Raw genomic sequence first — 14,648 nt, forward strand, 5'->3', positions numbered from 1 at the left:
CTGGGAAGTTTTGCGGTTTGTTGTGGTGCCCTCTATGACTGAAGCTCTCATTCTGGGCCTTACGTGGCTTGATAAATGGGGCCCCACGATTTGGTGGGAGGGGGGTAGTCGCCATCTTCGGGTGGGTCTGGGCCCCGAGCCCCCTCTCCACCATTCCTTTCTGGGGCCGGAGGACACGGGGACGCGGGAGAAGGTTTGTGGGGTCACGGATGATTCAAAGGTGCATGTACCCCGGGACTACTCGGATTTAATGGACGTCTTCGATGAGCGGGAGTGCGATTCGTTACCACCCCATCGGCCGACGGATTGTGCTATTGAGTTCGAACCTGGGGCCAGACTACCTAAGCCCCGTATGTACGCCATGTCTCCAAAAGAGATGCAGGAGTTACGGCGGTACATAGATAAGAACTTGGAAAGAGGATTTATTCAACCAGCACGATCCCGGGTGGCGGCGCCAGTTCTTTTTCGTGAAAAGAAGGATGGGGGCTTGCGCTTATGTGTGGACTACCGGGGGGTTAATGCGGTGTGCGTGGAGCACCTCTATCCCCTTCCTTTGATGAAGGACATGCTGGCCCAGTTGGCAACAGGCCGGGTATTCACTAAGTTGGACCTCAGGGAAGCCTATTACCGGGTGAGGATCAAAGCTGGGGATGAATGGAAGACCGCATTTAATTGTCCTCTTGGCAGTTTTCAGTTCCGAGTGATGCCGTTTGGCCTACAGGGAGCTCCCGCTGTGTTCATGCAATTGATCAATCAGGTCCTGCATGAGTTCCTGTATCGGGGTGTTTTGGTATACTTGGACAACATCCTGATTTACTCGGACACATTGGAGGAGCACGTGCTTCTTGTGCGGCAGGTGTTGTCAAGACTGCTGGAAGCGCAACTCTATGTTAAATTGTCCAAGTGTGAGTTCCATAAGGCCCAGCTGGACTACCTTGGGTATCGTATATCGGCGGCGGGGGTGGAGATGGACCCTAAAAAGGTACAAGCCATTCAACAGTGGCAGGCTCCGCAGACTCGGCGACAGTTGCAAAGTTTCCTTGGCTTTGCCAACTTTTATAGACAATTCATCCCACGTTTTGCAGCTATCGCCCTGCCGTTAACAGATCTACTGCGCACACGACAGTTGAAGACACGCCCGCGTCCGGGGTTGAGATTGGAGTGGTCCACCGTGTGTCAGCGGGCGTTCGAGGAACTGAAGTCCCTCTTTGCTAAAGAGCCCGTTTTGAGACATCCCGACCCCAAGCTGGCTTATGTCGTACAGGCGGATGCGAGCGATGTTGCTCTTGGGGCTGTCCTCCTACAGCGGAACAGTGCCGGGGTCCTGCAGCCGTGTGCTTATGCCTCTAAGAAACTGACTCCCACCGAACGGGCTTGGGCGGTGTGGGAGAAGGAGGCTTATGCGGTCCGTTGGGCTTTGGAAACCTGGCGACATCTTCTGGAGGGGGCCTCCCGTCCGTTCGAACTGTGGACGGACCATAAAAACCTGGAAGCCCTACAAACCCCTCGTCGCTTGTCACCTAAACATGTCCGATGGGCCTTATACTTCCGTCGTTTCCGTTTTGTGCTGAAGTATGTGCCGGGGGGTCGGAACTTTCTGGCAGATGCCTTGTCACGCATGCCTCAGTATGACAGCAAGAGGGAGGAGGTCGTGCAGGCACTCATCCCGACACTGGCAACCGAGGGGATTGGATCGGAGAGTGCTGGACAGGTATCGGAGGAGAATTTGAACCAGGCCATCCAAAGGACCTTGCAGGAGGACGCCTGGTTGCGGAGTAATCCGGGACTATTGACTATGCGGGATGGTTTAGCGTGGCATGGAACACGACTGTACGTGCCCGAAACCGTGCGGCCACGCGTTCTGCATGGGTGTCACGACGCCAAACAGGCGGGACTTTTCGGGTTTGTGAAAACCTTACATCTGGCACGTCGTCAATTCTGGTGGCCTCGCATGAAGAGTGACATCGAGCAGTACGTACGGCGTTGCCATATTTGTGCCACTACAAAGCCCCAAGTTGGGAAGCCTTTGGGGTTGTTGCAACAGGTAGCTGACCCAACCCGGCCTTGGCAGGACATCGCCATGGACTTCGTTGTGGACCTCCCAGAGAGTAAGGGTCACACCGTTATCTGGACAGTAGTTGACCTGTTTTCTAAACAGGCACACTTTGTCCCGTGTAAGGGGTTACCATCAGCCCGTCGCTTAGCTTGGATGTTCCTTACGCAAGTATACCGACTGCATGGAGTGCCGCGGCGTGTGATTTCGGATAGAGGGGTGCAATTCACAGCCCGGTTTTGGAGAGAGTTCCTGCGTCATATCGGCTCGTCCCAGGGATTGAGTACCGCCTATCATCCCAGTACCAACGGGGCTGCAGAACGAGCCAATGCTGCTGTTGAACGCTATTTACGGAGCTATGTTTCTTTCCGGCAGACGGACTGGGTAGACCTGATAGCGCTTGCTGAAGTCGCATACAATAACGCAGTTCACAGCAGTACTGGCTTCTCTCCATATCGGGTGGTCACTGGTCACGAGTTCGTTCCTTTCAGTGAATGCCCTCAGGAAGAGGCGTCTCCGTGCTCACCGCTTGACTGGATGCGTCAAATCACGGCTGCCTGGGGGGCGGCGAAGGAAGCGTTGGAGCGGTCCGCCGTGGCGACCAAAGCACAGGCGGACAAAAAACGAAAACCCTTTGCTACACCGCGGGTGGGGGACCTGGTTTACTTGTCCACCAAGTATATACGGTTACAGGTCCCGTGCCGTAAGCTAGGACCCAAATACCTCGGGCCGTTCCGGGTGGTGCAGGTGGTAAACCCGGTAACGGTGCGGCTGCGGTTGCCTAAGTTTCTGGGTAAGGTCCACCCGGTGTTCCATAGTAGCCTGCTGAAACCTGCTCCAGCGGCTACCCCGGCAGCAGGGGAGGGGGGTCCCGGACCGGTTCACGCCGACCAATATGAGGTGCAGGAGGTCTTGGACTCCAGAGTGCGGAGGGGCGCCCTACAATATCTCCTTCGGTGGAAGGGGTACCCGGTGGAGGAGGCAACGTGGGTGTCGCGGGAGGATGTCCATGCTCCACGTTTGATCCGGGCGTTCCACCGAGCCCACCCTGGCAGGCCGGGGGGTGGGGGTCCTGGGGGTGTGTGCACAGTGAATGATGCTATAACCCTGTTTTCTACATCTGCAGGAGGACCCTTGGTAGGGGGGGCGGCATGTCGGGCCGAGCACGCCCAACATTTGGACGGGCCGCGGGGTGACTCACGTCGCCAGGCTCCCGCAGAGCGCTCCGTCAGGCCCCAAAGCCTCCCGCCGGCGCCCGTCATCTCCCGGAGGGCCAGGACGGCATTCGGCCCTCCCCAGCACTCTGGCGACCGCGGCAACCCACCAGGCCCCAAAACTTCCCGCCGTCGCCCGTCGACCCGCGGCAACCCACCGGGCCCCAAAGCTTCCCGCCGTCGCCCGTCGTCTCCCGGAGGGCCGGGTCAGCACGCGGCCCTCCCCAGCGACCCGGTAACCGCACGGAGCAACTTACCAGGCCGCGAAGTCGTTCGCAGGCATCCTCGCCTCTTCGCCATGCTGCCGGGTTCCAGAGACGGTTGGCCATGCCCACGCCATTCAGACGGATCGGGGAATGGGCCAGCAGGAAGAACGGCGCAGCGGCGAGCCGCCTGTCAGCTGGGGAGGCCGCGGACCAGCCAGTCGGGCTACAGGAGCTGCTTACAGGCCGGGAAGGGGCCGTGCGAAGGACTGGGCGGTGGCTGCCCAGCACCCGAGCCGCAGGGGAGGAATGGGTGCCTGGGTGGGTCAGGGGGTGACAGAGACAACCGGTGGGCCGGGAAGGGGTTTAGCGAGCAGCTCACAGCGGTCTGGGGTGGTGAGGGGAAAGAAGAGTCAAGGCAGAACTCTGGGGGAAAAGAGGGGGGCTTAGGCTGGGGGGTAACTTACCGGCTGCGTTGGTGGTGGGACGGGAGCCAAAAGGAGGGAACCATGGGAGGTGGGGTTTAAGTAGGGTGGGGGCGTGGTGGTGTAAATTAGGGTGTGGTGGTGGGAGTTAGCCTTGCCGGCTATTTAACCAGCGTTGACTGTGCTGTAAAGTCAACGCTGACTTCATTTGTCTTTGAGCGAACGTTTATGCGGATAATAAACACGGCTTAGAAGAACCAGCTCCCGTTCCGGTTTCAATCCTTGGGTGATTCGTCGGACGGGGTCTGAAAGCAGGTTGTTCCACTGGTTAATTGGTCTAACTGCCAGGAAGTTTCTCCTTAGTTTCCATCCATTGCTTCTTGTCCTGCTTTCAGGTGCTTTGGAGAATAGCTTGACTCCCTCTTCTTTGTGGCAGCCCCTGAGATATTGTAACACTGCTATCATGTCACCCCTCACCCTTCTCTTCATTAAACTACACATACCCAATTCCAGCAACCGTTGCCGATATGTTTTAGCCTCCAGTCTCCCAATCATCTTTGTTGCTCTTCTCTGTACTCTTAGAGTCTGGACATCTTTTTTACATCGTGGTGACCAAAACTGGATGCAGTATTCCAGGTGTGGCCTCACCAAAGCATTGTAAAGTGGTATTAGTACTTCACTTGATCTTGATTCTATCCCTCTGTTAATGCAGCCTCGCACTGTGTTGGCTTTTTTGGCACCTGCAGCACACTGCTGGCTCATATTGAAGTGATTGTCTACTAGGATTCTGAGGTCCCTCTCACAGTTACTACTATTGAGCAAGGTACCACCTGTACTATACCTGTGCATTTGATTTTTCCTGCCTAAATGTAGAACCTTACTTTTTTCACCATTGAATTTCATTTTGTTAGATAGTGCCCAGTGTTCAAGTCTGTCCAGATCCTCCTGTATTTTAAGCCTATCTTCTAGAGTATTGGCTATTCCTCTAAGCTTTCCTTAGAGTTGTTCTGTGGACCACTGCTTACCTGAGCATATAACCATCCTCCATGCACATGGACATATACACAGAAGCTATTTCCCCTGACCAAGCTCCCAATATCAGTACTTGATCTAGGGGGAGGGGAGGCAGACACAAGCACCTTGCTTTTGCAAATAAGGTACTAATAGGATTTCCGTCACACCTTCAACCCAATGTTAAGCAGCACTGCAGAACAATCCTACTTTACAGTTATTGACCAGCATCATTTTAACTAAAGTCTGTTAACAAATCTCAGGCAATGTGTTTAGTTCATAGTTTAATGCAGGGGTCTTCAAACTTGGCCCTTCTATGACTTGTGGACTTGTGGAGGCAAATTCACAGCAGCCTTGTCAACTAATCTGAAAGCCATTTCCATACAAGCCCTTGGGGTGTCCATATAGGGGTCTTCAAACTTGGCGCTTTTATGACTTGTGGACTTTAACTCCCAGAATTCCTCAGCCAGCATGCCTGGCTGAGGAATTCTGGGAGTTGAAGTCCACAAGTTACAAAAGGGCCAAGTTTGAAGACTCCTGGTTTAGTGTCTCATGTGAACAAAGAAAACTCAGTTGAGAAAATTAGGGGTATAATATTATGTCAACACTTTCTCTTAATTGCATGAGAAAACAACTAGGAAAAGCAACTATGAGGCAAGCAGATGCCCTTTTAAAGAGAAGACAATAATGCCAGATATTTGGCTAAATTACTGTCTTTCTGCTCCATTGCTGTATGATTTCATGGAAACTTTCAATATGTTCACCTTGTTTATTGCTGAGTGAATGAATGTTAGTCGTTTTCCTTTCTTTTTTTCTTCCTGCTCAAGTTCATGTTTAAGGAATTTAGGCTTATGTTATAATTAGAGGCAAAGGAGAAATCATTCCAAAGCCCACCAAAAGGTAGACAGTTAAAATAGATCCTATTCTTCAGCCAAAATGAAACAGAAAGAAAAGCTGTAGTAAAGTTTGTACATAAACATTTCCCTCCACAGAATAATGATTGCTACCACCACTAGTTTTGGAAGTTGTTGAAATGGAAGAATTTACTAATGTCTAGTCCAAGAAACATATTATTTGTGCAATGTGGTGTTAATGTTGCACTAGAGAGGGATAATATTGGGAAGATATGCGATTTTGGCACATATTATAACTGCTAAATCAGCACTAATTCCTATGTGTCTAATTTTTAAGAGATTAGTGCATATCTAGAGCTCAGTTTCGTACTGTTAACTGGATTGGATTTAATGCAGCTGAAACTTACATGGTACTGTATGTGTAGTTTTGGTATCATTTTCATATAATTATAAGATTCTTATGAAAGGCGGGAAAATGAAATGGCACCCAGTTGTTTGCTACAGCTTTTCAAATAGAATAGAATAGAATAGAATAGAATAGAATAGAATAGAATAGAGTAGAGTAGAGTAGAGTAGAGTAGAGTAGAGTAGAGTAGAGTAGAGTAGAGTATAGAATAAAATGGAATGAATTGGAAGGGACCTTGGAGGTCTTCTAGTCCAACCTACTGCTCAGACAGGAAACTCTATGCCATTTCAGACAAATGGTTGTCCAATCTCTTCTTTAAAACTTCCAGTGTTGGAGCATTCACAACTTCTGGAGGCAAGTTCTTCCCCTGGGTTAATTGTTCTGTTAGGAAATTTCTTCTTAGTTCTAGGTTGTTTCTTGATTAGTTTCCATCCATTGCTTCTTGACCTACCCTCACGTGCTTTGAAGAACATATTGGAACACTGCTATCATGTCAGCCCCTAGTCCTTTTCATTAAACTAGACATACCCAACTGTTCTTTTTCTGTTGTAACCTCCAATTCCCTATTCATCTTTGTTGCTCTTCTCTGCACTCTTTCTAGAGTCTCAACATCTTTTTTTATATTGTGGTGACCAAAACTGGATGCAGTATTCCAAATGTGGCCTTACCAAGGCAATGTAAAGTGGTATTAACCCTTCACGTGATCTTGATTCTATCCCTCTGTTAATGCAGCCTAGCACTGTGTTGGCTTTTTTGGCAGCTGCAGCACACTGCTGGCTCATATCTAAGTGATTGTCCACTAGGACTCCAAGATCCCTCTGACAGTCACTAATATTGAACAAGGTACCACCTATACCACCTGTGCATTTGGTTTTTCCTGCCTACATGTAGAACCTTACTTTTTTCACCATTAAATTTCATTTTGTTAGATAGTGCCCAATGTTCAAGTCAGTCAAGATCCTTCTGTATCTTAAACCTATCTTCTGGAGTGTTGGCTATTCCTGCCAGCTTGGTGTCATTTGCAAATTTAATGAGTTCCCCATCTATCCCCTCATCCAAATTATTGATGAAGATGTTGAAGAGTACTGGACTTAAAAAAGAGCTTGGGGTACCCTACTGCATATTTCCATCCATGTAGATGCAGTTCCATTGAGGACTACACATTGAGTGCAGTCAGTCAGCCAGTTATGAATCCATCTGGTGGTGATGTTGTCTAACCCACATTTTTATATCTTGTTAAGTAGTAGGTTGTGGTCTGCTTTATCAGATGCCTTACTGAAATCCAAGTAAATTATATCCACAGCATTCCTCGTCAACTAATTTTGTCACCTTGTCAAAGGATGCAATAAGATTTGTCTGGCATGATCTATTTTTGAGAAATCCATGTTGGCTTTTGGTAATGGCCTTGTTTGCCTCTAGGTCTGGGGTGTCAAACTGCCAGCCCGCAGGATGGATGCTTCACCAAGAAACCGCACCCACCCCATTTCCGGCAATGGAGAAAAAGCTCTGATACGTCATGCGACATCATGTGATGTCAACGAGTTTAACATGTCTGCTCTAGGTGTTCGCTGATTCATTGTTTGATTATCTTTTCCAGAATCTTCCCAGAAATTGATGTCAGGCTGATAGATCTGTAATTTCCTGGATCTATTTTTTTCCCCTTTTTGGAAGATGGGAACTACATCAGCTCTTTTCCAGTTCTCTGGTAGTTCCCCAGTGCTCCAGGATCTTTTAAAAGATATAGTTCAGTGGTTCTGAGATCATATCTGCAAGTTCCTTCAGAACCATTGGGTGTAATCCATCTGGTCCTGGTGATTTGAACTCGTCTAGGCTGGACAGGTGCTAACTTAGCATTTTCTTGCCTATTTGAACTTGTGTTTCTAATCTGTTTTTTACAGTACTGTTTATGATAGGTTGGACTGTTTTTTCTCTTTGTGTAAAGATGGATACAAAAAATGAGTTAAGGTGTTCTCCCTGTTGCTTGTCATCTTCTTGCCACTTTCTCCTACTTTCCTTGACTTTTTTGTTTTTTACATGTTGAAAAAATCTTTTTTTTATTTTTGACTTTTGTCACACGTCTTAGTTGATTTTGAGCCTTAGCTTTCCTTACTTCATCTTTGCAGGCTCAGGCTATTTGCTGATATTCTGAGTTAGTTATGTGCCCCTCTTTCCACTTTTTATACTTGTCCTTTTTGTCTTTCAATTTCTCAGAGTTCTTTATGAAGCCATGCTGGTGTCTTTTGAGAGCTGTTATTTTTCTTCTTAGTTAATATTGTGCTAAACTGGTTTTTTAGAATCTCACTTTTCAAAATTTCCCAAGCTTCTTGAGTTGTTTTCCCCTGAAGTATTCTCATCCATGGAATCATTCCCAAGCTCTAAGTTTATTGAAATTAGCTCTCTTAAAGTCCAAGACTTTAGTTTGACCATGTTCCATTGCTTGTAATTGCATAATGTTGAATTCCAATATTGCATGATCACTACCCCCACCAAGGTTCTTGTAGCTTCAACACTTTCTATCATTTCATCTCTGTTACTGAAAATTAAGTTCAATATGGCTGATCCCCTAGTTCCCTTCTCTACTTTTTGGGAGACAAAGTTGTCTGCTTGGTTTGTCAGGAACCTGTTTGATCTTCCACTTAATGTGGAGTTTATCTCCCAGGTGATGTCAGGGTATTTAAAGTCCCTCATTATTATTATGATGTGCTTCCTACATACCTTAATTAACTGACTAGCAAAAAGTCCATCTATTTCCTCTATTTGGTTGGGTGGCCTATAGTTTACACCTATGGCAATGTCATTTTTCCCCCTTTTATATTGACCTGAATGCATTCAAGACAGTTTTCATCATTGTTGTGCTCTATTACTAAAGATGTAGTTATTTTTTATATATATAGTACAACTCCTCCTCTTTTATTTGGTTTGTTTCTTTTAAATAATTTAAATCCCTCTAGCTGTATGCTCCATTTGTAGGTTTCATCCCACCAAGTATCCATAATGGCAACAATATCATATGTGCAAATTGCTAAATTGAAAAGATAATATTCTACATGAAAATGTAGAACCCAGCTCAAAAATTAAGCAAACTGACATTAATTTGGAACAAAATTACAGTGATCATACATCTTATATTATAATGGACAGTATTTCAGAATGTTGTCCTTTATTTATTGGTATTGATTTTTTTTTAAAAAAAGCCAATTATAAACAATTCAAAAACTATCCCCATGAAGCTCTTTCAGATTTGCCCCCTTTTCAGGTTTGTCCCCAAGAAAATATGGTCACTGTATGCAAAGGACAAAATGGAGACTAGGTAAGTATTCTTTACTTTAAATTCCTTCCCCTGAGCACACCAAAATAGTGTAAACATGGACTGAGAGATTCAGGAGTAAGAAAAGGAAAGGAGGGGTTTTAAAGACAATGCAAGACCTCCAGGACTTTGCTCATTTCAACACAAGAGTTTCCTGCTACTTTGCTGGTAGGATTTCACTGTCAGTCATTGCAGTGAAGCAAAAGTGCCAATCCAACCAGTTCAGCTGCATTGGGATGGAGTAGTCTTAGGTGAGCTGCTGTTGGAGATGGCATACAAAATGAGTAATGGGGGACAAAAACTTCTCAATTCTTGCAGCAAGATGAGAAACCTACAATTCTTGGTTAAACTGTAATCCTCAAAGTCAACATTATCATTCTGTTATGAGTCATATGGCTCCTCTCACTTTCCAAAGGAATGGGTAGGCAGGGAAATGTAACCACTAATTCTTGAATCTAGTCCAGGGGTAGGCAACCTCGGCTGTTAGGAAGCTTTATATTGATTGGGCTAATGCCTCCTTAACTAACACCAGCTGCCTGCAATTAGTGCAGGTTCGCATCCCACCAGGCTCAAGGTTGACTCAGCCTTCCATCCTTCCGAGGGAGGTAAAATGAGGACCCAGATTGTTGGGGGCAATAAGCTGACTTTGTAAAAATGCCACTTGGGGGGGGCGAAAGCCCTAATAAGCAGGCATATACATAGAATGAAGGCTATTGCTAAGCACATTGATTTGTGCTTCTTAGATTGTAAGCCGCCCTGAGTCTTCGGAGAAGGGCGGGATATAAATGGGATTTTTAAAAAAATTGCATCTCCTTCCCCTTTCACTCAAGAGCGATGCAGTCCTCTTGGCAGAAGAGGAGGAAAAAAGCTTCCCTACCAGTAAAGCAACCTGGGTCTACCTGATCTTTTATATATTAATTTTATTTTCATTGTGATTGAATTTAACTGAGTGGCTCACCAAAAATATAGAGCAACATAAAAACAAAATGTGACAAAGTCACTTGTTTACCGAATATACTGAAATAACTACAAAATAATCACAATACGGCACTCCAGGCAAGATATCAAAACATAAAACGTAACAATCAGAGAGTCCCTTCTACTCTTCCTCAAAGCCTGGGAGAATTAGCAGGTTTTCAACACCTTCTGGAGCATCATTAGGGTGGAAGCTTGATGGATCTCAAGAGGGAAACCTCATTCCAAAGGGTAGGTGTGCTACACAGGAGGTAAACATCCTGAATCCTGAAAGGTGGCATAAACACTGTGCCAGATTATACCAAACAGAAACCATAGGAGATAGACAGTCATTCAAATAACTTGGCCCTATACTATACCATGAAGGGCTTTATGGGTAATAAGCAGCTTATTGAATTGCTTCTCAAAACACACTAACTAATGGATCTTGTAGAGCAGAGGTGTCACATGGGCATAATGAGGTAAGGCCATCATTGATAGGTTGCTGCATTCTGGACCAGCTGAAGTTTCCGAGTGGTCTTCAAGGGCAGCCTTACATAGAGTACATGTTTTAGTGCTCTATGTAAGGCAGTGAGTAGACAAGGATGTTAATGGTTGTCTTGAGGACTGACCAATCCAGGAAAGTCCTATACTATTTGCTTTCACTTCTATAAACCATGTCGAGCAGCGTTCACCTCACCAACTGAAATCCAAAGCAATTTTTACTTTCCATCTATCCTTGACCCAGACAGCTTCCCTCACCCTCTTACAAAGTTGTATGTTGAATCCAGGTTGACTTGGACTTGACAGTGACCTTAATCCAGTCCTGCCCTCTATGTAAGGTATACCTCAGTTGTCTAAATTTGTACCTTTATGTATTTTTAAACTTTCCTAACTTAAATGTAAATGTAAATTCTATATTTTTACTCATTCTATAATTTAACTCATTCTTTTTATTTAAAAGAAAACTGTTTAGATAATTCCTTGTGGCACTTAAACTCTAAAATAAAAACAGTATTAGTCTGAATTCTGTGGCAATTTATTTCTTGATTTGGGAGAAGTAACTTGTTGTAAAGAATTAAACAAGGAATTATGAACACCAAAAAAAAAATCAAAGCTAAACATGAATAATTTAAAGACAAGAATTGTATGTATTCTCCAGGCAATACATAAAGTTGTCCAAAACATTACCTATAGCATCAGCACCCTCTAGTGGACTTCAGTTTTAGAAGCTTGGCAAAAAATAATAATAAAGAAAATGTTAAATAGTTATCAAAACTTTTTTCTTTCCTTTTAATTGAGATTCTATCCTATGAGATATACTATTATCACGTTTTCTTTGGGCAGATATCCCTGGACTTATTTAGATCAATAGAAGTCTCTTTTGCTTCTTCTCATTTAGCATAAGTAGGTTAGGACTAGAGCAGGGAGGTCCCACACATAAGAAAACATCAGGAAAGAGTCATTTGTTTGAAATATGCTGCTACAACCTATTGTGGCCAATCCAGTTCTATTGCCCAACAAATACTCATCAACACAAGTACTTCTGCTGAGGGCAGGAGATCCCCATTTGCATCATTAGCATCCTAAACAAAGATAGGTGGACGTCACAGCAAGAATAAAGGTAGAAGTGTTTTGCTATTTTTTAAGCAAATGTTTTATTACTGAAATACCCACCCATTATTTGTTAAATCTGTACATGCATTTCATTCATTTGGAAGTGGTTTCTAAAAATAAAAAAAATCCAAAATGACTCCTGTGTTCTTCTGTTCAGAGCTGAAGCCAAGAGAACAAGAACCATCATATAAACACCTTATCAGTGAAATTTATCAAATGAAGCACAAAGTGATGCCTATACAGCCCTAGCGTTACAATCTATTCAAAAATGAAACAAAGACTGCTGGATGGTGACAGTAGGACAAGAGCCAACCTGGACCACTATTTCCAATAAAATGACCAATGTTTGCTAGAATGTTAATGTGAAATGATTCAAGTGATGGACCCTGGAACATCCTTCACGAATCACCCAACTGTCTTATTGCACACAATCTAGCAAAATGACAACAATCACCTCTTGTTATAGTTAGGAAATTGTAATATTTGAAAGGTAGGGAAGCATGGGAATGCATGTGCTCTTAACTAGATTTGGTCTCTAGATTATCTCAAACCCATTTCATTCTCCCTCGATAGACAAAGATCAAGTTTCCTATTTGCAAAAACTATCTTCTGTGCTGTGAGATGATGGAACGTAGCATTCATGGTTTGATCTATACATTAATAATTGTTAATGTAAGGAACTTGTAGTTTTGGACATGTAACTTTTCCCGGTTGCCTTCTTTGGCACACTTCAAATGGAAGCTCTCCATGCAAAATCAGAGCCATGGTGTCAAGAGAGAATGCTAACCATGCTGTGACTACAATTTTGACTTTCTTTTTCACAGTTTTACGTACTAGCAGCCTTTCCTTAATCTGGATGGAGAGATTTCCCATACAAAACCAGGTTGTTTCCTTGCATTCACCTCAGAATAGATGCTCGGAGGGCTTTTGAATAGAGAAGCATCTCCCAGTAAAAATACCAACAGTAAGTTCTTCACAGTGACTCCTGCAACATGGGTTCTGGTGGCAACTACAGTGACTCCAAGGTCAAAAGATCCCCACCCAGGGAGGCAAGAAGAGCTATGTACTTTCCTTGGTACATATAAACCAAAGGGCAGAAAAAAGTGTTCCCTGCCACTATTGGCATGAAGAATAATCAATTCTGTATAAGTTCACCATAACCAAGAGAAGACAAAATTACAGAAGATTCATGCTAATGTGAGTGGAAATATATATGGTCTCCATCACCACCACAAATGAAGTTGGCAAACCAGGAGTAAATGACAGAGAGCCAGGACAGATTCATCCTTGGAGATGCAGTCACTAAAATGCCTCCATTGTAATGGACTCCCAAAGGGAGGAGTATGGCAGAAATGATAAAAATGACATCAGATTTTCTATACTATACATCCCTGTTGAAAAGGTAAATGGTGGTATTTTAAGCTTGGTGCCTTACAGTCCAATTCTTGATCTGGCTGGTGTCAATTCAATAGATCAGAGGAACTGAAGCTAAAAAAGATAAGAGGCATCAGGTTCATTTTAGAGGAGGGAACGTTCCTCTCTACAGCGTGTATTTCTAAAAGCACGTGATTAAAAAAATATCAAACCACAACAGCTAAAGCTTCCCCACCCCCCTCCAACTCTTCCTCAATGAACAATATAAGGAGATTATATACATATAGTGAACAGCTGCAACAACTGGAATATGGGAATAGTCTAAGCTTAGTCACAATTGACAAATGTGGCTAAAAGGAAGGGAAGGAAGAGATGCTGACAATAAAGGTGCAGGGTATCTCACAAGGAGAAGATGATTTAAGTGGCCTGTTTCATAAAAGAACAGTCAAGAGATAAAAGGAGGCTGCCCAAGCCCCTGGTCCCTCAAATAATTCGTCAATGCAGCACAACCTAATTGAACTGCAGCAACACTGCAAAGTTGTCACCAGAGGGATGAAGAAAGTCTGGGTTTAAGAAAGGGACGTTCCATGTGTTCTGGGGCAGCTCTCAAGACCAGCAGTCTCTCAGTACTTGGGCACTTTGGTGTAGTCTTCAGTGTGAATGTTCTTGCACAGGCAGATAGAGAGCACCATTCCCAGCAACTGCAAGAGAAAAAGGAGGAAGGATGAAAAGGCTGGTCTCTTGCACTTATAAAGAAACAGGGATTCCCCTGGACAGAATTTAGCTTTTCAACAATTGTTCAGATTTAGACCAAATGCATTGTATAAGGGAACCTAAGACAGAGTCACAGGGATGCGGTGGCTCAGTGGGTTAGGACGCTGAGCTTGTCGATCAGAAGGTCGGCAGTTTGGTGGGTCGAATCCCGAGTGCCACGTAACAGAGTGAGCGCGTTATTCGTCCCAGCTTCTGCCAACCTAGCAGTTCGAAAGCAGGTAAAAATGCAAGTAGAAAAATAGGGACCACTACGGTGGGAAGGTAACAGCGTTCCGTGCGCCTTTGGTGTCTAGTCATGCCGGCCACATGACCACGGAGACGTCTTCGGACAAGCGCTGGCTCTTCGGCTTTGAAACAGAGATGAGCACTGGCCCCTAGAGTTGGAAATGACTAGCACGCATGAGCAGGGGAACCTTTATCTTTACTTAAGATAGAGTCTACAGTAAGTGCATTTTC

General features: G+C 44.9%; 1 protein-coding gene across 1 annotated transcript in view; it reads right to left on the reverse strand.

Annotated features, from left to right (window-relative positions):
* Positions 1–11,294: 11,294 nt before the first annotated feature.
* The window catches only part of CD82 (CD82 molecule), a 76,179-nt gene continuing 72,825 nt past the window's right edge, over positions 11,295–14,648 (reverse strand). Inside the window, exon 9 of the mRNA XM_083371107.1 lies at positions 11,295–14,119. Within this exon, the coding sequence (XP_083227233.1) occupies positions 14,042–14,119 (78 nt within the window). The 3' untranslated portion in view covers positions 11,295–14,041. The remainder of the gene's footprint in view (positions 14,120–14,648) is intronic.

The sequence above is a fragment of the Vipera ursinii genome (assembly GCF_947247035.1).
Source record: "Vipera ursinii genome assembly, chromosome: 1".
NCBI classification, from domain to species: Eukaryota; Metazoa; Chordata; class Lepidosauria; order Squamata; family Viperidae; genus Vipera; species Vipera ursinii.